This window comes from Hyperolius riggenbachi, chromosome 1 (assembly GCF_040937935.1).
Source record: "Hyperolius riggenbachi isolate aHypRig1 chromosome 1, aHypRig1.pri, whole genome shotgun sequence".
Taxonomy (NCBI): Eukaryota; Metazoa; Chordata; class Amphibia; order Anura; family Hyperoliidae; genus Hyperolius; species Hyperolius riggenbachi.
In genome coordinates this window covers 649,210,331-649,233,865 of record NC_090646.1, presented here as the reverse complement: position 1 = coordinate 649,233,865, position 23,535 = coordinate 649,210,331, and the positions used below count along the sequence as shown (strand labels likewise).

The following is a 23,535-nucleotide window of genomic DNA, read 5'->3' as shown; positions in this document are numbered from 1 at the left end:
CGCCGGGACTTGTGCAGCAGCAGGATAATCCATATAACGGCTGTATCCTGCGCCCAAGTCTCCCAGCTGTGATTTCTCTCGTACGCCCAAAAAAAGGATAAAATTCTCTAAAAACAGTTTAAAATGGGAAGTAGTGGAGGACTTGCGTCCCAACAGAAGACCACAATGGTCTGATTGGAGGTGCCTAGCACTAAGACACTGATATACAGTTTCTCCCTTATTGCTTGAATAAGCGGGTTCTACCAGCGAAACGTGTCACAGAGGCAAGTGTATTCCAGTACAGATAGTATTGTTTTTTTTTCTCAAAAGGGATCATTCGTGTTTTCTGGCAGCAGTCCTGTGACCGGTGAGATGGCCGTTTTGAAAGTAATAAACTTTAAAGGACAACTGAAGTGAGAGGTATTTGGAGGCTGCCATGTTTATTTCCTTTTAAACTATACCAGTTGCCTGGCGGTCTCCCCGATCACTTTTGCTGCAATAGTGTGAATAACATGCCTGAGGCCTGGAACCCATTACAAATCGCAAATCGCTATGTTTGGTTACGGCCTGAGCCCACTAACGCAGTTGTGCGCAGTTGTGTCCGCTTTTCAACAACACATCAATGTTACAGATGCTGATGCTGATAGAAGCGGACACAACTGCATTAGTGGTTCTCAGGCGCTAAGCGATTTCATGAGTGTTTTCCGGCGATTTTGGGAGTGATTTTGAAAAGTGTCAGCTTTTTTGGCAGCGATTGTGATAGCGATTTGCGATTTTAATTATGATTGCTCCTTTTAAATTATGATTTTTTTTTTTACAGTTTATCGTAATTTAAAATCACACACAAATGACTATGTGTAGCGATTCATGAGCGATTTGCCAGCGCTTCGATGCTTTACATTGAAGCGCAAATGCTCCCAAAATGCTGCACGTCCAGCGTTTGTGATTTTGCTAATCGCAATCGATACTGTGGAATTTTTCACGTTTATTTACATTGGCAGAGGGTTTAGGGAAATGAGATTTCAAGCGCTCCCTAAATGCTCAAAAAAAGCACCCTACTGGGTTCCAGGCCTCAAACAAGCATGCAGCTTATCTTGGCAGATTATTATCTAAGACATCTAATCTGCATATGCTTGTTTAGAGTCTATGGCTAATGCTGGGAATACACAATGAGATTTTTCAGGAGATTTACTGTCCGATTAATTTTCCGATCATTTTTCTGATCGATTTCCATTCACTTCTATGAGAAATCGATCAGAAAAACGATCGAAAATCAGATCAGAAATTATCTATTGAACCAGGCAATGTGTATTGTTTACAATTAAATAAAAATGTCAGCCTCCATATCCCTCTCCCTTCAGGTTCCCTTTCATGACTATTACAAAAATGTCCAAAATCCGAACTGTTGATGTCACATCAACAGCTCGATGAGCCCTTTTTTTCTGTCGCTTCCATTTAACAGGAAGTTAGTAACAGTACGTAATTATTCAAATAAAATGTAATTTTCTCAGCAATTCAAGAGACGCAAAATCAAAGCACATAAACACAAATATATATAATTAAAGAAGCACACAGGTATGTATGTTACACTCGAGAAGCATGCGTAAACTCTTAACACTCCCCTGCTGTTTTGGTATAATGATCTAATTGGTTTTACAATTCCTCTATGCATTTATATCAGCCCTCAGATTGAGTGCATGTAAACATTACGCTGTTATGTATATGTCTGTGCAGTTAAGAGAAATTTGTGGTATATTAGGTTCCAACCTGCTGTTCTATTCTGAATAATTTGTTGACTGCAATTATCTATCATATCTCTGTTTCTATACTTTATAGATATATGTATTATATTTATTATTTGTATTTAAGAGTACTTTATACAGTACATCTGTGATCTCTAATATGGCTGCTCAACTTTTAAAGAAACTCTAAACAAATCTCTTAGGCATTGTGTCAGGGCTGTCAAGTCAGAGTTGAGGAGTCCGAGTCGGAGCAATTTTTGGAGTCGGAGTTGGTGATTTCATAAACTGAGGAGTCGAGTGGTTTTTGTACCCACTCCATCGCCCTAATCCTAACCCTGCAAGGGCTGTGGAGTCGGAGTCAAGGTGTTGGAGTCAGAGCAATTTGGGGTACCTGGAGTCGGAGGTTTCATAAACTGAGGAGTCGGAGTTGGATGATTTTTGTACAGACTCCACAGCGCTGGCATTGTTAAGGTATAATAAGGGATAATAGTTTGCCTTTTTATTATACTTCTAGTATGACTTTTAGAGAGAAAGACAAAAAGCAGGTTTGGGTCAGATTAGGAGTCTAAATACTCATGAAAACCACCAGCAGAACGAACGGGAGACAGATTTGTGGGTGAGGGTCACGTGCAAGTCTGATAACTTAGACAATCTCAGGTCTCTAGCTCCCGAGGGCTGCAGAACCTTCAGAAACTCAGAGCCAGCTTGAATTTACTTTGGGGTTTTCATAAGTGAGGTGGTTTTGGGGCACCACAGGACCCTCTGTAGTTTTAGAGGACAGAGGGGAGTAAAAAATATAGAAAGTGTGGAAAGGCTTTAATCAATGTACAACAACCAAGCTCTGAAGACAACAAGCCCTTCACCATACCTCCAATTGTGAGTAGAACATGCCCCTTGCCCCAACTCCAGTTCTGAAGATAACATTCCCCATGACACACCTCCAGTTCTGAGGAGAGCACGCCTCCATCAAAAGAGCTCTAGTTCTGAACATGCTGCTGGCACACATGCAGTTCTAAGGAGAACAGGCTCCTTGCCTCATCTCCAGTTCTGAGGAGAACACGCCCCCTCCAACACAGCTCTAGTTCTGAGGAGAACACACACCCACAATGCAGCTCCAGTCCTGAGGAGAACATGCCCCATCCAACACAGCTCTAGTTCTGAGGAGGACTCACACCCACAACACTACTCCAGTTCTGAGGAGAACACGCCCCCTCTAACACAGCTCTAGTTCTGAGGAGGACTCACACCCACAACACAGCTCCAGTTCTGAGGAGAGAGAACACGCTATCACCAAGCCATCAGTTCTAAAGAGAACACGCCCCCTCCAGATCTCCAGTCCTGAGTGAGGAGAACATGCCCCTCCAACACAGTTCCAGTTCTGAGGAAAACATGCCCCTTGCCACACCTCCAGTTCTGAGGAGAACACGCCCCCATCCACATCTCCAGTTTTGAGGAAATCATAGACCCCCCAACACAGCTCCAGTTCTGAAGAGAATACCCACCTTCATTCCCAACACCATAAACACATACACACATCCTCAGTTCTTAAAGATCAACTTAAGCCTAAACAAACATACTGTCATTAAGTTACATTAGTTATGTTAATTAAAATAGATAGGTAATATAATCTCTTACCCACCCTGTTTTAAAAGAACAGGCAAATGTTTGTGATTTCATGAAGGCAGCCATCTTTTTGATTGAAAGGAGGTGACAGGGAGCATGAGACACAGTTCCAACTGTCCTGTGTCCTGCTCACCCCTCCCAGCTGCTAGGCAACCAGAACAACAACATAAGAAATCCCATCATGCTTTGCACAGCATCAGGGACAAAATGCCCCGACATAATTCTTTGATGGGGCGGGGCTTAGCTTCTGTGCACCTAGATATTAGGCTTAGGTAAGAAAAACAAAGTTCTGATGCTGTGAAACTGTTAAAGAAACACCAAGCCTTTTCAGTGCTGCTGAGTAGATTTTTAGTCTGGAGGTTCACTTTAAGAGAACATACCTTTAATGAATACATAAGCAAATATTAAATTAGAAGTTTTTTATACAATTATAGTTAAAGGACAGCTGAAGTGAGAAGACTAGGGAGGCTGCCATGTTTATTTCCTTTTAAACAATACCAGTTGCCTGGCAGCCCTTCTGATCTATTTAGCTGCAGTAGTGTCTGAATCACACCAGAAACAAGCATGCACCTAATCTTGTCAGATCTGACAATAATATCAGGAACATCTGATCTGCTGCATGCAGGTTCAGGGTCTATGGTTAAAAGTATTAGAGACAGAGGATCAGCAGGATAGCCAGGCAACTGGTATTGCTTAAAAGGAAATAAATATGGCAGCCTCCATATCCCTCTCATTTGTCCTTTAAATCATTCATTTATTAATGGCAACCTGCACATAAAGTCCTGATTCCCGAAACAGGGCCAATAAAAGAGGGATATCGAATTTTAAAACCTACAGACCATTTTCCCATTAGGGATGTATACATACTGTACAGTGCTGCTGCACCCCTACAGGTAGGATTCATATACTTTGCCCTCCTATGAGATATATCTTCTGCTGCCCTTCTTCCATGTGCAGCCCTTCTTCCTGGTACTGCAGTCCTTACATATACAAAAGCTCTTCTCTCCCTATTGCATAGACAGCCTCTCTCTTTCCTGTGCAGCAGTACCACCCTTCCATTGGCAGTCCCCCTATTTAGCCTCAGCTATCACCTTACTTGCCTTTGCAGAAATCGGGCTTTGCACCCCAATCCCTTTTGTACGTTCTGATCCCCTATTACCTTTGCTGAGAGCCACGTCCCAATCCAGCTCTCTCTCTCTTTCTGTCTCTCTCTCTCTCTCTCTCTGCCCCTCTCAGCCTCCCTCTATGCTGCTTGCTCTCTCTGTCTCATTTGACAGGCAAATTTGCAGACATTGCCTCGGGATAACAACCTCGTTTGACAGTCAATTAACCGTGAATAGTCAAAGCCAAGGCAGTTTGCATTACATAAATGGAAAATTAGATTCCCAGTCCCCAAGAAAGCAAGGGAAAAAAAAAAAAACCCTTCTCCTTAAGACACTGCAATAGACAACTTAGTATCAAAACTTCCAATCACGTCCTCGGCAAAGCCCTCCGAGACGTTCGACAATCAGCGAAAAGGTGGTTTCATTTAATTTGTATAATGTAATTTTTGTAAATGTATTATACATTTTGTGTAGAGATCATTATCACGGAGATAATATAAATGTTGGCAGCGACGCCATAAAACACCTTTAATGTCTTTCTGACAGATATAAGCTGTGATCCTTTTAAATGGAAGGTTTGCGAGGAAACATTTCAATTATTGTCGTGTTGCGTTTTTTTTAATTTTTTTTTATTTTTTCCTTTCACGGGCCGTCTCATTGTATATATTTCCGAAATCCCTTTTGATGCTTTCTCGGCAATTAATAATCCTCTTTCTATTAGCTTTGGCGGTGATTTTTTTTTTTATATTATTTTATTTATTTATTTTCTTATTTATGGTAAATTTGCTTTTTTGTTTTTGCCATGCTATCAATTCTGAGCGCTGTTGTGTTTCAGAGCTTTGCAGGAAAATACAAAATAGGCAATTGGCTTTATCTCACCGAGACGGATAAAGAAAGAATAAAAAACGAAACGAGATTTTATCGAAAGCGGGACGTACCTGATATCTCTCGCCAGAATTCACCGGTGGCTGTGTCGGAATCTGTGATGTAGAAATGCATTTCTTTACTTTTATCTGCAAGGACATAAGATAAATTGATTTTAACACAATACATGGAAAATAAGGCTTTTTGATTAGAATGTTTATTTACAAGTGTCAGGTTGGAGAAAACGATAGTGGTTGGGCAAGCACCTCTTTCTTATCGGGTAGGTCCATAGACATAAGGCCTGATTTTACTTAAAGCGCACCTGAACTCAGAACTTCCTCTCTGCTCTAAAAGCAACATCATAATAACCTTTAAAGAAAAACATTTCTTTGCTACAGCTGATACAAATCCTGCAATACCAGTTGCCTGGCAGCCCTGCCTATTTGGCTGAATAACACCAGAAACAAGCATGCAGCTAATCTTGTCAGATCTGACAATAATGTCAGAAACACCTGATCTGCTGCATGCTTGTTCAGGGGCTATGGCTAAACGTATTATGCTGGGTACACACGATGCAACTTCTTGCCCGATCCGTGGGAATCAGGTGATTATTTCCGTTATGGTCGTTCGGTTCCCCATCGATAAAGCAATCAATTTTGCCCATTTAGCATTGGAAAATCAATCCCTTTATTGATTGGGTGCATTTTGGTCATGTGCACACAATGCAACTTCCCATCTGATCACCCATTGAACAGGTGGAAAATTGCATTGTGTGTACCTACCCAGCATTAGAGGCAGAGGATCAGCAGGATAGCCAGGCAACTGGTATTGTTTAACCACTTTATCCACCACTACAGTATATCTACGTCCTCTGTGACTTCATCTAAGCCACAAATCAGTAGATATACGTCTTGTAGCAGAAGCCCAGCTGTGCAAAACTGGGCATGGCTCTTGTGCACATATCTGGCACTATCTGATGCAGCACTAATTAGTGAAAGGGAATATATGTTTCCTGAGCCAATAAGATTGATTTTTACTATTAAAAATACTTTTATTTTCTCAAATCATAGTGAAAAATGCACTCTGTGCAATTATCTCAAAATCAAATATCTTCAACATAAATTGTGACAGGAACATAATCTAAGTTTTGTGATAAACAGTAGAAAAAGCCAAACAAAATGTGTGCTTTTTTATCTACAATAGCCCTTTTTACTTTTAAACTGTATTTGGTAAAACTGAGAAATAATGTGTTTTGTTTCTATTTGTTTCCTCTTTTTCCCATTAAAATCATAGAAAACAAAATTGTTCAAGGGAAAAAAATGCCATACAATGAAAGTCTGGTTTGTCTTGAAAAAAACAATATATGTTTCATTTAGGTGTCCTAAGTAGGGATAAAGTTATTGTTGATTAAATAGGGACATAGCTAAAATGTAAAAACTGTTCTGGTCCGTAAGTGGTAAACAAGGTCTGGATGCGGAGTGGTTAAAAGGAAATAAATAGGCAGCCTCCATATCCCTCTCACTTCAATTGTACTTAAATGCTGGGTACACACGATTGCGCACTTATAATTGAAAATCGATCACTTTATCGATCGGTGCACTTTGGACATGTACACAAGATGCAACTTTCTGTCTGATCACCCGCCAATCGGGCGGGAAATTGCATCGTATGTACCCAGTATGAGTGTGCATGGACATAAAATTGTATGACTAATCACAATTATTTTGGCCGACAAAGATTAATGTGGGTATCGGGCTTAAAGCCTTGTGGACAGGCTGGACAACCCTTAGTTGAGGTGATCGCTTTTGGGTTCCTTGGCCTGAAATCTAGCATGTGTACAGCTGCCACTAAATGGCAGTTTTCTTTTGCTGCTTGTTTTATCCCTGCTCCTCCTCCTGTCCCTCCTCCCTTCCCTAGAACAGCACATCTTGTATGGCTAATGCCAAGCAGCATGTCTGTACAGCACTTTTTCACTGAGTTACTGCTGTGACAACCTTAATAAATGAGGCCCATTGTAATCTTATTATCACATCCATTTACAGTAAACAATATCTTCAGTGAGAATATTTCACAGAGATCTTAACTGCATTTTTGATGAGAGATCTGCCTGTGTGTAGTCAGCATATGACTGAGCTGTGAGTACATCTGGCTATGCAGTAGGCAAGCTCCAAACTACCATGCTAAACTTGCCAGGAGAAAATAGATATGGCAGGAGACACTGTTATTTCACAACAGAGTAAACCGGACAGTTCCGTCTGGTTTACCTTGCTGGGAGTGTCCTGGCTAGGGAGTTTGTAAATTCTCGGGGAGTTTGTATAATCTCAGAACAGAGTTTGTATATTCTCACAATTTTTCCTTGGGTTTCCTCCAACGTTACAAAAACACCCTGGTAGGTTAATTGGCTGGCTGCCCTCCTAACTGACCCTAGACAATTTATCAGGAGTCTGTTGAGAGTTACAATAACATGTATTATTTAGAGATATTGATGAGAGATGATTGATTATTGATTAGAGTGACCCATATTATTCAACTGTAAAGCACAGTGAAAAATTGTAACAGTTTATACTGTCAACGCATAGTAATAAAAACAACAACAGACCCCCAACTTTTCCAGTTAAAATATAGAGTTTGGGATATACTCGCGGTATAAGACTACCCCTCTTCCAACGCACACCAAATAAAAATTAAAAAAACATCATATACTGCTGCTATGTATGAACAGATCCTGGTGCTGTACTGTATGTGGTACCCAGTATATAATAGCATATAGGCGATTGACTGGTTGGATTGGTCAACTCTCCCTCTCCCTAAGCGGATTGATCAGCTCTACCTGTTTATCAGAGTGGTATGGAAGAATAGATCGTGCTGTGCCCATAAAACACGCCTCTTTCACCCTTCTAGCCCACCCTTGTATCCTACTTACCTCCTTCTCTGGCTCTCAGATCTCGCACATATGCGCCTGCACCGCTTCACTACAGTCCTCAGCAGCGAGATCTGAGAGGCGGTAACAGGATAGGGCATATCACCCGGCATCAATGACACCCGGAGTATAAGACGACCCCTGACTTTACAGAAGATTTTTAAGGGTTAATAAGTAGTCTTATACACCAGAATATGCAGTAATAATGTGTGACTGTGAAGTATGTGTATTTATGTGACAGTGGTAGTGCTCTGGGCCTAAGCTGCAGCACGGCATGTGTTGATAGTCTGGCTTACTTTGCTTGGAGTCAGGGTGTGTGTCTGTGCGTGGACGGGGGGAGGGGAGACCCTTGTGTGTGTGTACATGCAAGTGCTTGTGCGTGTGTTTGTGTAGGTGTGTGATTATTTGAGCCTGGAAATGCTCTGGCATTGGGTGAAACCTGTCAGGTGATAATTATTAAATATTTATGTATAATATTTCACATTTACCCAATAAATAAAGAAAAAGTCTTCAAAGTGGGGTGAAACACTGATTTTCAAATCATAAAAAAATACATTTTACATTTATTAAAATGTATATAAATCATTCCCGCCACCAATAAATAATAATTGCACATTCAGGAGTATGTTTGAATCTACAGTCCCTAAGAGCTGTTTCACACTGTGTCAATAAGAACTACTGACCTTTATCTATCCCCTGCAATCAGAAGCTGTTCTCTTCCAGGAAAGAGTTTTATGGTTGTATTTCCGTATCAGTGAGCATTAAGCTATAGTCTGACTAATGGTGGCCATACATGGTACAATTTTTTCATACAATCTTACCATTTCTATGTAATATAAGGGAACTGCCTAAATTATCCTTTCAGTATATTCACTTAAAGAGACTCCGTAACAAAAATTGCATCCTGTTTTTTATCATCCTACAAGTTCCAAAAGCTATTCTAATGTGTTCTGGCTAACTGCAGCACTTTCTACTAACACAGTCTCTGTAATAAATCAATGTATCTCTCCCCTGTCAGACTTGTCAGCCTGTGTCTGGAAGGCTGCCAAGTTCTTCAGTGTTGTGGTTCTGCTATGAACTCCCTCCCCTTTATGCACACTGCCTGTGTGTTATTTAGGATTAGAGCAGCTTCTCTCTTCTCTCTCTTATCTTTTACAAGCTGGATAAATCGTCCTCTGAGCTGGCTGGGCTTTCACATACTGAGGAATTACAAACAAGGGCAAAGCTGTTTGCAGGAAGAAAAGAGCAGCCTGAAACTTCAGTGCATGGGGGAAAGAAACACACAAATGATCTCTTGAGATTCAAAAGGAAGGCTGTATACAGCCTGCTTGTGTATGGATGTATTTTGTATGTGTGGACATACTGTACATCAACCTACTTCCTGTTTTGGTAGCCATTTTGTTTGTTTACAAACAAACTTTTAAAAACTGTTTTTAACCACTTTTAATGCGGCGAGGAGCGTCGAAATTGTGACAGAGGGTAATAGGAGATGTCCCCTAACGCACTGGTATGTTTACTTTTGTGCGATTTTAACAATACAGATTCTCTTTAATTTACCCTTATACTACATAGAAATGGTAAGATTGTATGAAAAAATTGTACCATGTATGGTCACCATAAGAGAGACCAGGGGTGCAGCTAAGGTTTTTGTGGCCCCAAGCGGACTGTAGCAAGAGGCCCTATCCTGCGGCGCGCGAAGCGCGCCGCGGCGAAAAATGGGTGTGGCTATCCCGCATAAGTGGGCGTGGCCATGACATGTGGGTGGAGCAGGAGGGCGGATTGGGGCGGGGCTGTTTGCGGGAAAAAAATGGATGTTGGGGTGATTGAGGCGCGCGTAGCGCGCCGAAAGATTGGCGCGGCCATGACATTGTATGGGCGAAGCTTAACCGTAGCACAGCAAATATAGCCAACTATGACCATTAAATAATAAATGCAGCAACAGTTACCCCAGACACCAGAAAATAAAAACGCAATTTGGGCCACATTTCAGCAGAAATCAAACGCAATTAGGGCACATTTTCAGCAGAAATCAAACGCAATTAGGGCACATTTTCAGCCGAAATCAAACGCAATTAGGGCACATTTTCAGCAGAAATCAAACGCAATTAGGGCAGAGTTCAGCAGAAATCAAACGCAATTAGGGCCACATTTTCAGCAGATATCAAACGCATTTAGGGCACAGTTCAGCAGAAATCAATCGCAATTAGGGCCACATTTTCAGCAGATATCAAACGCATTTAGGGCACAGTTCAGCAGAAATCAATCGCAATTAGGGCCACATTTTCAGCAGATATCAAACGCATTTAGGGCACAGTTCAGCAGAAATCAATCGCAATTAGGGCCACATTTTCAGCAGATATCAAACGCATTTAGGGCACAGTTCAGCAGAAATCAATCGCAATTAGGGCCACATTTTCAGCAGATATCAAACGCATTTAGGGCACAGTTCAGCAGAAATCAATCGCAATTAGGGCCACATTTTCAGCAGATATCAAACGCATTTAGGGCACAGTTCAGCAGAAATCAATCGCAATTAGGGCCACATTTTCAGCAGATATCAAACGCATTTAGGGCACAGTTCAGCAGAAATCAATCGCAATTAGGGCCACATTTTCAGCAGATATCAAACGCATTTAGGGCACAGTTCAGCAGAAATCAATCGCAATTAGGGCCACATCAGCAAATTCGCAATTAGGGCTGCGGCTGCAAAAAGAAAAGAATTTACTCACCTGGCAGGCTGGCACTGGCAGAAGTCTTCTCTCCCTGGTCTCCTCTCCCGGCCGGCTTCTCAGGCGCGCAGTTCCCACGGAGCTCCCTCCCTGGCTTCCTCCTCCAATCTCCCGCGCTGATTCATGCAGGGCTACGGGTCGGGAAGATGGCCACCCGAAGCCCTGTACTGGAGACATAGTCTCCAGAGCAGGGCTTCGGCGGCGGCCATCTTCCTGTAGCCCTGCTCTGCTCTGCCAGCCCGGCGGGGCTGCGGGGAAAAAGTGACGTCACGCCGACGTCACGGAGCCGCCGAGGCCCCTAAGATTGTGAGGCCCCAAGCGACCGCTTGGTTCGCTTTATGCCTCGCGGCGCCCCTGCTCCCTCCCTGGCTTCCTCCTCCAATCTCCCGCGCTGATTCATGCAGGGCTACGGGTCGGGAAGATGGCCACCCGAAGCCCTGTACTGGAGACATAGTCTCCAGAGCAGGGCTTCGGCGGCGGCCATCTTCCTGTAGCCCTGCTCTGCTCTGCCAGCCCGGCGGGGCTGCGGGGAAAAAGTGACGTCACGCCGACGTCACGGAGCCGCCGAGGCCCCTAAGATTGTGAGGCCCCAAGCGACCGCTTGGTTCGCTTTATGCCTCGCGGCGCCCCTGAGAGAGACAAACTGTCACTTGCGTACCATGCTCTTTCAGGCAGAAAAAGGAGCACAGTCTAGTTATTTGTACTGTATGCTTTGCACTGTGCATACACATGTCTCATCATGTCACATGTCACCTTGGGTACACTGTAAGAGGATGGTGTAGAATACGGTTATTTTGTATCTCCTGCTGTTGGTTTGGGACGAGGGTTGTATCAGGAAAGGTGTAAACATTAAAGTTGGAAGTTTAGCCTAAAGTCTCGTCTTCATGAGGGATCCTCAGGGATTTATTTATTTATTTTTAAAAGCACTTCCTTTTGCTCAGTCCAACTGCCAGAATGGTGTGAAAATGCCTAGGGAGGCCAGCAAACATTTGTATAGATCCTTTCCCAGGAATGCTTTGGCCCCCATGAGTAGATAGACTAGTCGAAAAACCTGTCAGATCTGTCTGATCTTTACTGCCTATTGTAAGTGACAGCAACATAGGAGAAAAGTCATGTATAGTGCATTTTATTCTAGGAGAAATGTACTTTTTTTTTAAAGTATTTGTCTTCATGTATTTTAAATTTTAGTTTTTGCGATAATCGTCCTTTAAATCAAAACCTCAAAACCTCAAAACGCAGAACCAGAAAAACACTTGGCTTAGCTTTAGAAAGGAGGACACAAGAGGGAATAAAAAGAGATATTACAAAAAAAAGTAACTTCCGCAATATCTCGAGCCAAAAAACACAGGCGACCATAACATGTATGCGAGAAAGAATGGGGCTCTGACCAAGGGGGGCGCATTTTCAGTGTTTGCCATAGGCTCTATATTACCCAGGTACGCCTCTGAGCAACCTCCATGTAGCTACAAGCATCTCTTACAGCAGTCACCCCATTATTCATAGGCTCCTCCCTCCACCTCCAGCCAGAGACACAGCTATAGTCACAGACCGCTCCCTCAGAAGTCACAGGTACCTCCCCCAACAGTCGCAACCACCCTTCACAACAGTGCTGCCCCCTACAGAAAGCACAGCGCCATTCCCCCAACTACATATTTGGTGCTACATTCAGGGCCCATATGCAATTAAGTTTTTCTCCTGAGTTTTCTCCTACTCCTTGGTGATATTTTCAGACTTGTCAATAAAATTCCCTTCAAACCACCAGCAAGCAAGAAAATACTTCAAATAATTTTGGCAGTACTTTTTCACCTCCTTTTTTTGGTACATTTTCATTTGCAAAGTGCTAAAAAGTTATTTTAAATAGAATATTAAACATTTTCTCCTAGGAGAAAACTCGAGAGAAAAAGGTAATTGAATAAGGGCCCTGGGGCCCAATCCAATTCACTTGTACTCCTAAGTTTTCTCCTAGGAGATAATTTTTCATCTCCCTTTAAAATAACTTTTCATCACTCTGCTATTGAGAAAGTGCTAAAAAGTAGGTGAAAAAACACTGCCAAAAATATGTCTTGCTTGCTAAAGGCTGAAAAGGCATTTTATGGATAATATGTGAAGATATCACCTAGGAGAAAACTTAGGAGAAAAAGGGCCTGACCCCAGTTCACTTCCTCTTTCATCTTCTGTTCAAAATAACGTTTCAGAATTGTGCAACTGAACCAAAAAGTACCAAAAATTAGGTGAAAAAGTGCTGTCAAAATTATTCTGAGTATTTTCTTGCTCGTTGGGGGCATTTTATTGATAAGAGGTGAAAATATCACCGAGGAGAAAACTTAGAAGAAAAAGGGTCTGACCCAATTCACTTTTTCTCCTGAGTTTTCTCCTTGGAGATAATTTTTCATCTTCTGTTCAAAATAACTTTTCAGAAGTCTGCAACTGAATCAAACAGTCCCAAAAATAAGTTGAAAAAGTGCTGTCAAAATTATTCTGAATATTTTCTTGCTCGCTGGGGGCATTTTATTGATAAGGTGCTTGATTCTCTAAACCGTGGTACCTCAAATATCACACCTTATCAAAGATCACACCTTATGGAAAGATATCACACCTTATCAAAGATCACACCTTATGGAAAGATATCACACCTTATGAAAAGATATTACACCTTATGAAAAGATATCACACCTTATATAAGATCACACCTTATGAAAAGATATCACACCTTATGAAAAGATATCACGCCTTATGAAAAGATATCACGCCTTATCAAAGTTAACACACCTTATCAGAGTAGCATAGCGAATGCTACAAACCCACAGGGGCTCAGTGCAGGACGAGTGTCATTGCCAATTAGCAGGCATAAGTTCGTAGCGCTTGCTATGCTACTCTGATAAGGCGTGTTAACTTTGATAAGCTGTGATATCTTTGATAAGGTGTGATCTTTGATAAGGTATGATATTTGAGTTATCACGGTTTAGTGAATCAAGCCCCACGTGTGAAAATATCACCTAGGAGAAAACTTAGGAGAAATAGGGAATCGGATTGGCCCAAAATACCTCGACGTTGGATCTGACTGAATGAAGTTGGCCCCCTTGACTCCTTTTGTAATTCACAGACACAGATCTCAAATAAAATTCCCGATACATCTAACATCAGTTCATGGGCAGCATCCCTCATAAAACCCTGTAGCAAATATTACTATAAAAATGGTTAAAAAAAATATTTTTACTACAAGGCAACATAATAAGAAATGTTTTTATTTGCTCTGTTTTTCATCTCAGAAGGTAGTTTCTAAGAGATGGATAGTTTGACCAGTAACATCATCTAACAACATGGAGAACTGATGGAAGCGTGTGACACAGAGCAGACAAGGGTAAGCTGAGGTCCCCACATGAAAGAGGCCCTGTTGTGACAGATAGTAGAATACAGTGAAGTATTCAGGATACCCACTTTTATGGTAATTCTCCTGGTTTCAGCATCAGAAACACCTCCTATATCTATATATTGCTGAATATTAAATGTAGCACCACCCTCCCAGTGATGTTTAGCCTAGGGTGAATCCCCACCCTCACCCTAGCATTATGGGAGACCAGTTATATTTTCCACTGGCTTTAGGACTCTCAGTAAACAAACATTTCCGCAGATCTGCACCTGACAGGACTAAAGATGTCGCTCAGACTAAATAATTTATAAATGAATATTGTTAAAAAAAATTAGTAATTTTATTCATTACATTATTTTCACTACAGTTCCTCTTTAAAATCCTCAACAAGCCAGACTGATCAGAGGCCAGGGGACGATTCTGATTTTTCTACTACCTCTGCAGCTAAATTTAGGTACACACCAATCAATATGGATTCTTCTACTTAAACTGTGTAGCTAAGGAGCTGTAGGCCCCAGGTGCAAGTTTTTCATTGGGCCCCCCACACACTCTATACATAACAATTGATACAGCACACCAAAACCTGCCAAGGACAACCCCAGTGTCACAGGTGCAAGAAGGGGATGGCGAACAGCTTGTTAATGATTACTACTATTCAAAGTATCTATAGAAGTGACTATTACCAGCACAGGACCAATAGAGAGCTAATACTGTGGTTTAAGGAAGGCCCCTCTGTCCCAAGGACCCCGATGCGGTCGCTACCTCTGCACCCCCTATTGCTATGTCACTGCTAGCCAATCAAACCTCTGATCATAGAGGGATCGATTAGCTTTTCATATTGGACCGTGATTGACCCACGTATGCCTAGCTTTGCAGGTTTTAATTTCCCTAGTTTGAGAAGATAAAGATAGCAGAGACAGGGGCGTAACTACAATTTAAAGGGCCCACCAGCAAAATTTGAATGCCCCGCCCTTTATGTTCACACCCCTTCCCTAGCCTCCCCCTGGTGACCCTCACAGCCTGGGGGCCCATCTCACAAAGGTCATAGAACAAGTGTGGCCATCATGATCTCCACACCCATCACAAGTGTAGCCACATAAACATATGATCTGCAGTATAGTCCCCTGTGTCGGAGGAAGGGAAGGTTAGTAGTTGGGGGGCCCCCACAGCTCTGGACCCCCTGCGATTTCAGGTGCTGCTCCCCTCTAGTTACGCCCCTGTAGCAGAGTATAGGACAGAGTTTAAGACGAGATAAGAGAGTGTAGAACATCCATAGTGTACTTATAATATACATTGACAGCAGAGCTGTGACATTGTTCCTTGGAAAAGCCCCGGTCCAGATTCATTTCATCAAGGCTTGCATTACTATATCTGCCATGTAACCTCTTGTGTTAATAGACAGGGCGGGCAGGCGCACGGCAAGCTGATGTAAATGAGATTAAACCCGGCAGCGAGGCCTCAAACAGATCAGTCAGAACCTCATTTAGTCATTACAGTATACAAACCGAACTGACTGACAGCGCAAATATGACCGACGGTAGATGGATGGTGAGAGGGAGAGCGATACAGGGAGAGGGAAGGAGATAGTCACAGAAATGAGCAAACAAAGATTGTGAGAGATATAGACACACACACACAGTTACCACACACATACACACACACAGTTACCACACACACACACACACATTAGTTACCACACACACACACACACACACACACACACACACACACACACACACACACACACACACACACACACACACACACACACACACACACACACACACACACACACACACACACACACACAGTTACCAGGCACACACACACACTTACCAGGCACACACACACACTTACCACACACACGTTTACCACACACATACACACACACACACACACACACACACACACACACACACACACACACTTACCACACATTTACCACACACACACATAGTTACCACACACATACACACAAACACTTACCACACACTTACCACACACACACACACACACACACACATAGTTACCAGACACACACACACAGTTACCAGACACACACACACACACACTTACCACACACACACACACACACACACATAGTTACCACACACAAACACACACACTTACCACACACATACACACACACACACACACACACACTTACCACACACACACACACACACACACACACACATAGTTACCACACACATACACACACACACCTACCACACACATACACACACATCAGTTAACACACACACACACACACCTCACCCAAACACAAAATTACCACAAACATAGATACACACACAGAATGACCACACACATACACACAGTCACCACACATGCACAGGGATGGATGGTTAGTCAGACAGACAGGTAGATGGGAATAGGGTGAAAATTTGCTACAGAGGTTTGGGTGCCCCGTAGATGCCCATGTTGATATTAGCAATTAAGGGAAATTTGGGCAACTTCATAGCATCGTGCCCCCCCTATTTGTAGCGGCAGCTTCCATTATGCGCTATTTTATAGAAAACCATGGTTGCACAAATTTCCCTAAATTGGCAATAATAACATGGGCCCCGATGAGGCCGCTCTATCTTCCATGGTGCCCGATATTTTTCATCTACATTGGTGGTCAGTGTTAGGCATCAGTGGGGGCATCAGTTAGAGTTAGGCATTATGAGGGGGGTTGGTGAGGGTTAAGCATTGGTGTGTGTGTGGGGGGGAATTGGTGAAGTGTAGGTAGAGGGAAGGCTTGTGTAAAAATAGGGTTAGATTTAGCGATTGTAAAATATTGGTAAAATAAATGGAATTACCACTGCAGAACAGTAGAATATCGGTAATTTTACTGATATTCTACCAGCAGCTAGTTCCGCCGCCCATTATGCATGTACGCAGGGGATAGAGTAAGTGAGTAAAGCTTCGTACACACACTGGATGGTTTTTGGCTGAGTAGGCCAGTTGAGGCCGTCTCTGGCAAGAAACTAGTGAGTGTACAGTGGCACTTAATCCCTCTTAGCATGTTGGCAAACGATCCGTCTATCCATCTTGGGGATCAACACCATCGCCCCTGCTCCCCCCCCCCAAACACACACACATAACATCAAAATGTGTTGCAAGCCTAGAGGCTAGGGAGGGGTCTGTACAAACTTGACCCCAAGCTGTCATCCCAGGGACTGAGTCCCAATATCTCCCAGGTGACTGTCCCCATACAAGTGTATGAGAGGTATTTTCAAGAGAAGTAAATACTGCTTCTTTGTCTACAGTCTACTCATAGTTCTCAACCTCTTCCCCTTGTATGCGTAAGGCTCCATCCTAGTTCTAAGTGCTATTTTAGTATAAATTGCTATTTTAGTATAAATATTACTTATCCTTACCTACGTACATTTTTTGTGCTCTTCAGCTGTGTATGATCTTGCTGATCCTTAACTACGTACCTTTTATGTGCTCTTCAGCTGTGTATGATCTTGCTGATCCTTAACTACGTACCTTTTATGTGCTCTTCAGCTGTGTATGATCTTGCTTATCCTTAACTACGTACCTTTTATGTGCTCTTCAGCTGTGTATGATCTTGCTTATCCTTAACTACGTAGATTTTATGTGCTCTTCAGCTGTGTATGATCTTGCTTATCCTTAACTACGTACCTTTTATGTGCTCTTCAGCTGTGTATGATCTTGCTTATCCTTAACTACGTACATTGATAGCTTTGTAAGTCGAATCCTACTTTAAAAGGTTACTTTATCATTTACACATTTATCGAGCACCTCACGGTCCTTGCAGCGTTTTACAGTTAGGCATTTAACATCACTGACTCCTAGAGGGGGGGAGGGGGGGTTTGCATCAATTTTTAGATCCACCATAGTCTGCTGCTATTGTTAGGGAGTGGTCAGTTCAACTACGGAAAGTTTTTTTATGTTTTATTTAAATCTTTATTTATGTTTTACATTTTGAAAGGCCTAGTCCACCAACATTGCAGGTGAAGCATAAATAACAAAAAACAGCCAGCAATCAAGCCAATAAGCTAACCTACATTGGTCCACATCAATTTACTTTTTCTCCTGAGTTTTCTCCTAGGTGTAATTTTCATACCTGGGCAATGTAATGCCTTTTAGGCCACCAGCAAGCAAGACAATACTCCAAATCATTTTTTACATTACTTTTTCACCTTGTTTTTGATACTTTTCAAATGATAAAGTACTGAAAAGTTATTTTAAAGAGCAGTTGAAAAATTCTATCCTAGGAGAAAACTTAGGAGAAAAAGTTAATTGCGTATGGGCCATGTTTGTTATTACTAATATGTTTGTTATTATTACTAGTTTATGCATGGTGAAGGGCAAATACGGTTTTGTGAATGGCTTTTGGGGGGTACCAGAACTTTCTTTTGGCATATGGAAGGAATCTAAAAACCCATGGAAACACTGAGAGAACATGCAAACTCCTCGCCGGTAGTGATCAGGTTGGGAATTTACTACGTCGATCATCGAGAGTGCTTACTAATGAATCACTGCCCCACCACTTGTTTAAAGCACTTCTATAACCACTCCGCATCCAGACCTTGTTTCCCACTTATGGACCAGAGCAGTTTTGACAGTTTAGCTATGTCCTCATTTAATCAGAAATAACTTTATCCCTACTTATGACACAGAAATGAAATATCTATATATTTTTTTCAAGACAAACTAGACTTTCATTGTATGCCATTTTTTCCTCAAACAATTTTGTTTTCTACGAATTTTAATGGGAAAACAAGGGAAAAAAATAGAAAAAACACATTATTTCTCAGTTTTACCAATTCCAGTTCAAAAAATAAAAAGTACTACTATAGATAAAAAAAAAAACACAACTTGTGTTTGGCTATTCTTACCGCTGATCACAAAACTTAGATTATGTTCCTGTCACAATTTATGGTGCAGATATTGAATTCTGAAATAATGCTACAGAATGTATTTTTCACTATGAACTGAGAACATATAAGCATTTTTAATTGTAAAAATCAATCTCATTAGCTCAGGAAACATATATTCCCGTTCACCAATCAGTGCTGCATCAGATAGTTCCAGAAATGTGCACAGGAGCAAGCCCAATCATGCACAGCACTGTTTCTGCTACAAGACATATATCTACTGACTAGTGGCTTAGATGAAGTCAGAGGACGTAGATATACTGTAGTGGTGGATAAAGTGGTTAAAGTAAGATACTCAAATTCAGTACTAACTCAGTGGACAGTTGAAGAACATTACTAAATTACAGACAAAACCCAACCACTGTAAGCTGTTTGAGAATGACTTAAGATCTATATCATGGATCACCATTCCAGAAATATTACCTGGATAAGAATCTTCTTTTTGGGGTAAGCAGCCATTGTCTTCTTTGCTTTTCTGTGTCTACAATAAGAAACACAATGCACTGTATATACTATCGGCAAAGAATTGACCGTGCACATTAAGACAAAACAAATGGACAAGGGTATCTTATTAAGCTAACATCTTTGAAAAAACAACAACCCCACCCGTACTTTCCATATACATATTTCTCTAAGCCAAAATTCACTCTTCATAACAGACCCCCAGTCTTCTAGGACTGTGTGTTATTGTCATTATGAAGGTTTGTTTTCCGCACTACGTATCCACAGTAAACGGAATGTAGCCTATGTACGTGGGATAGAGTACACACATTTCCAGAAGAGAGGGGCCTATTTGCATGTTAAACATTTGCTCTCTGTGGCATTGTGTTAAAAAGCTAAACACATTGAAGATTTCATTTCTGTAGGGCATCTAGTTATCAATCTTATTATGCATACATAACCCATTCAGCCTAAAGCTGAATTTAAATACTAATAATTAGCTTAGCAGCCTGGGGGGGGGGGTGATATTTACATCTTTGTAGCAGGGCTCCTCCAGTGATGTATGACGGGGGCTCGAGTCTTTCGGGGTGGAAGAAGGATGTTCTACACTCTCCATTTTCTCTGCCTGGGTCTCGTTCCTGGAGCCGGAGAAAGGCGGCCTGTCTTTGCATGACTTCTCGTTGCTCTCCGCCAGGCCTCGGCTCTGTAGGAACTGACTGCTTAGACTTTCCTCTTCTTCCTCGTCAGGCTGCTTGTTGGTCTCCACATCCACATCCTGCTCTTCGTCTGAGTCTGAACTGTCACTTTGGTAACTGCAGCTGGTGCCCGGTGAGACGTGCCGATCACCAGAGAAGTCCTCTAGGTTGCCATGAAGTTTGGCAATGCTTTCAGCGTCCTTGACTACTGGCCTGAAGGCCGAGTGGTAGCTCTGTTTCCGGATGGGGAAAGGGGGAACATCCAACACGCTGGTCCTCGTTTCAGAGGAGGGCCTGATGTCAGTTGACACTGGAGAACTGGAACACTCAGTTTCAAAAAGGTTGTCTCCAGTGGTGCTGAGGCTGCTGCCGTCGCTCTGGTCAGCCAACTCAAGAAAGGCTTGTCTAAGTGTAGGGTTGTCTGTGAGTGAAGTAAGGGCACTCGGCTGAGGTTGGAGGTACGTGGGAACCGAAAGACCACCAGGGGTTCTCGGTGGCCAGAACATACAAAAAGGGGGATAGAACGCATCTTTCCTTCCAGGCCAGAACAGTCCTGACAGAGCACTGGTCTTCTGGCCATTCACGGTGTCACTGTCATCTTTTTTCTGACACAAGCCAAAGGCCGGGAAAGTATAAGGACTAGGAAAAAGGGTACTAGCTGGGAATTTTTGCAACATTCCAAACCCCTTGCTGGGCACTGGAATAACAGGGTAACTTCTTGGAGCCTTGCTTGCAATGTTGGTGGAATCCATTTCTTCCTCCTCTTCGAACCGTGGTCTCTTCTGACTAAGCTCTTGACCAATAATATGTGGCAAGGCACCATTGGGTGCCTTTACAGAGTTTAAACTGTGGCAGTGCCCGTGAGATAAAGCTCGCTTACGGCTGCCACCATTGAACATGGCTTTCACATCCTCCCAGGCAAACATTATATCGTCTGGAGAAACCTTGTCTGTGAGTTTTAGGTGTCTTCTCCAAGAGTTGAAGTTGGCAGCATCTGGCTGGGTGTATTTTGCTTCTGGTGTTCTATGTGAGTGAAAGATGAATTTATTGGGAGAGAAATACATATTGCAGTAAGTGCATTTGATACACTTGGCCCGGGAGCTGTTGTACCTTGCTGGGATAAAGCTTCCTCTGCAACCCCATGCACATTCATGAGTGACATCAAACGCAAAGTTATCCGGCAGTTTTGGAGGCCTGTTCTCTCCTAGGAAGGACTTGCATAGTCTCTCGGCTTCTCTCTTAGTGATCATACCACATCTCCTTGAGGAAATAGGCATTGCTCCGGCCCTTCTCAGTATTTCCAGCTGCACTGGGGTACACTGCACACATGTAATGCCAAGAGCCACTCGTCTGTTGTGGATCTCATTGTAGCTATAGTTCTTTAATAGGGTGTTCGAAATTTGGGCAAGACACAGTCTCTCCTGGCCGTCAATGACCAGAGACACAATAGGGATTCCATAAAGAATGACTTGGCTGACTTGGTTAGGCTTCATGCCGGACTGGTGGTTGACTCTGGAATCTTGTTGGTAAGTGGTTGGTGTAGATGCCAAAAGTAAGTCGTTAGCCACTGTTAGTGGACTAGTGGCCATCTTCAGAGATGTCAGCAGATGGAAGGTCTTTGGTCTGATAGTTGCCTACAGAAAGAAAAAAAAATACATGAACAATGTGAAAGAAAAGTTAAACGTACATAAATATTTTAGATAAACCAAATGTTATGGGATTTATAGGGGAACCTATAAGTCAGAGTATATTATTTCCTGAGGAATTGAACTCAAAAAAATCCCAGGAGATTCAAAAGTTGACAAGTTCTTTTAAAATAAGCTGATTGACCCTTAGAAACAAAATCATAACCATGCAGTCGAATAAAAAGGACTCTTAATGTTAAATATTACTTTGTATTACTCTATAACATTTGGAACATAATCATTCATATAACATACACCAAAGCAAACTATGAATAAGTGTATTATACTGTCAATTGGGCTACAAAGACCAATCACCATTAAGTTGCTTTTGAACACAGTGATAAAACCTCTGTTAGACTAAATTTTAGCACAGTTTGAAGCCTTAACTATTTCTGCTACCCTCGCACAGTAGTGATGGAGTGCAGTCATTAGAAAAATGGCCCATTTTAAGTGTTTCTTAATTGTGCAATCATAACGCACAAAATAACAAATTGTGCAGAAGCGTTCTTGGGACACCATTTGCATGTGCAAACAATAGGTGATGTATGCCTTGCTACAGGGTGTTCTGTTTACAAAGCAAGGTTGCCAATAATGTAACTATTAATTAAAACACAATTAACCTCTTTGTGCTGTAAGACTGCATGTAACCCAGAACGGCTCTCATTAAACAGGAGATGAGGCAGCCATGACTGAGACAGATCTTGTGTGGTGAGAGCACACAGAGAGAAATAATGCATTTCACCGACACCCCCTTTCACTTGCAACCTCCACACTGACCTTCTGATCCTCGCTGAACCAGGCTTATTGTAGCAGTTTATGTATCAAAATAGAGAAGTCAATTCTATACTACACTACACTACAGTATGAAAAGGCATTGAAGGTTATTTAATAATAAAATACACTTTATAGACACAAAAAAATCAACATACAGGGAAGATTCATACTTATCCCTGTGATTTTCGGTTGCGTTTTTCTATACGTATAGATTATTCGTGTTCTATATTTTTTTTCACGGGCTTCTAATTTACTACAGATAATAAAGTACTTATGCTGCAAGAAATACTTTTTTTTGTAAGCGAGTGAAAACGCAAACGAATTTTAGCAGAAGCGTGATTTTCCATTGACTTTAATTGCCTGTGCGGCAAATGTGTTATCGCACATTTAGAAAATGCAGGCGATTTTTAATAAGTCTGAATCTGAATCCAGCCTTATAAAAAATACGATTTTGATAAAAAAATATTTCAGAGTAAATCATCTTAGTCCAAATAAAAATGGAGTGTAGAGAAACATAGGAAAACTTGAGAATATATATCTATATATCTACATACATATACATATACATAAATTTATAATATATATATATATATATATATATATATATATATATATATATATATATATACACACATATATATATATATATACATATATATACTGTATACAGTTGTCTCTGCTGACTCTTCCTATATGTTCT

General features: G+C 41.7%; 2 protein-coding genes and 1 long non-coding RNA gene across 10 annotated transcripts in view; 1 reads left to right on the top strand and 2 right to left on the bottom strand.

Annotated features, from left to right (window-relative positions):
* Positions 1 to 23,535, bottom strand: part of ST8SIA5 (ST8 alpha-N-acetyl-neuraminide alpha-2,8-sialyltransferase 5) — a 989,793-nt gene that overhangs the window by 541,340 nt on the left and 424,918 nt on the right. The window lies entirely within an intron of this gene.
* Positions 1 to 23,535, top strand: part of LOC137531529 (uncharacterized) — a 296,668-nt gene that overhangs the window by 74,976 nt on the left and 198,157 nt on the right. For 2 of the 8 annotated variants that reach the window (XR_011023661.1, XR_011023665.1), the window contains exon 5: positions 14,230 to 14,321. The exons of the other annotated variants lie outside the window; for them this stretch is intronic. This is a non-coding gene — a long non-coding RNA (uncharacterized lncRNA). The remainder of the gene's footprint in view (positions 1 to 14,229; positions 14,322 to 23,535) is intronic. 8 annotated transcript variants of the gene reach the window in all.
* The window catches only part of SKOR2 (SKI family transcriptional corepressor 2), a 60,587-nt gene that overhangs the window by 24,961 nt on the left and 12,091 nt on the right, over positions 1 to 23,535 (bottom strand). The window contains exons 2-4 of the mRNA XM_068251413.1: positions 20,214 to 22,010; positions 19,664 to 19,721; positions 5,386 to 5,460 (exon numbers count right to left, since the gene is read on the bottom strand). Of these exons, the coding sequence (XP_068107514.1) occupies positions 5,386 to 5,460; positions 19,664 to 19,721; positions 20,214 to 21,965 (1,885 nt within the window). The 5' untranslated portion in view covers positions 21,966 to 22,010. The remainder of the gene's footprint in view (positions 1 to 5,385; positions 5,461 to 19,663; positions 19,722 to 20,213; positions 22,011 to 23,535) is intronic.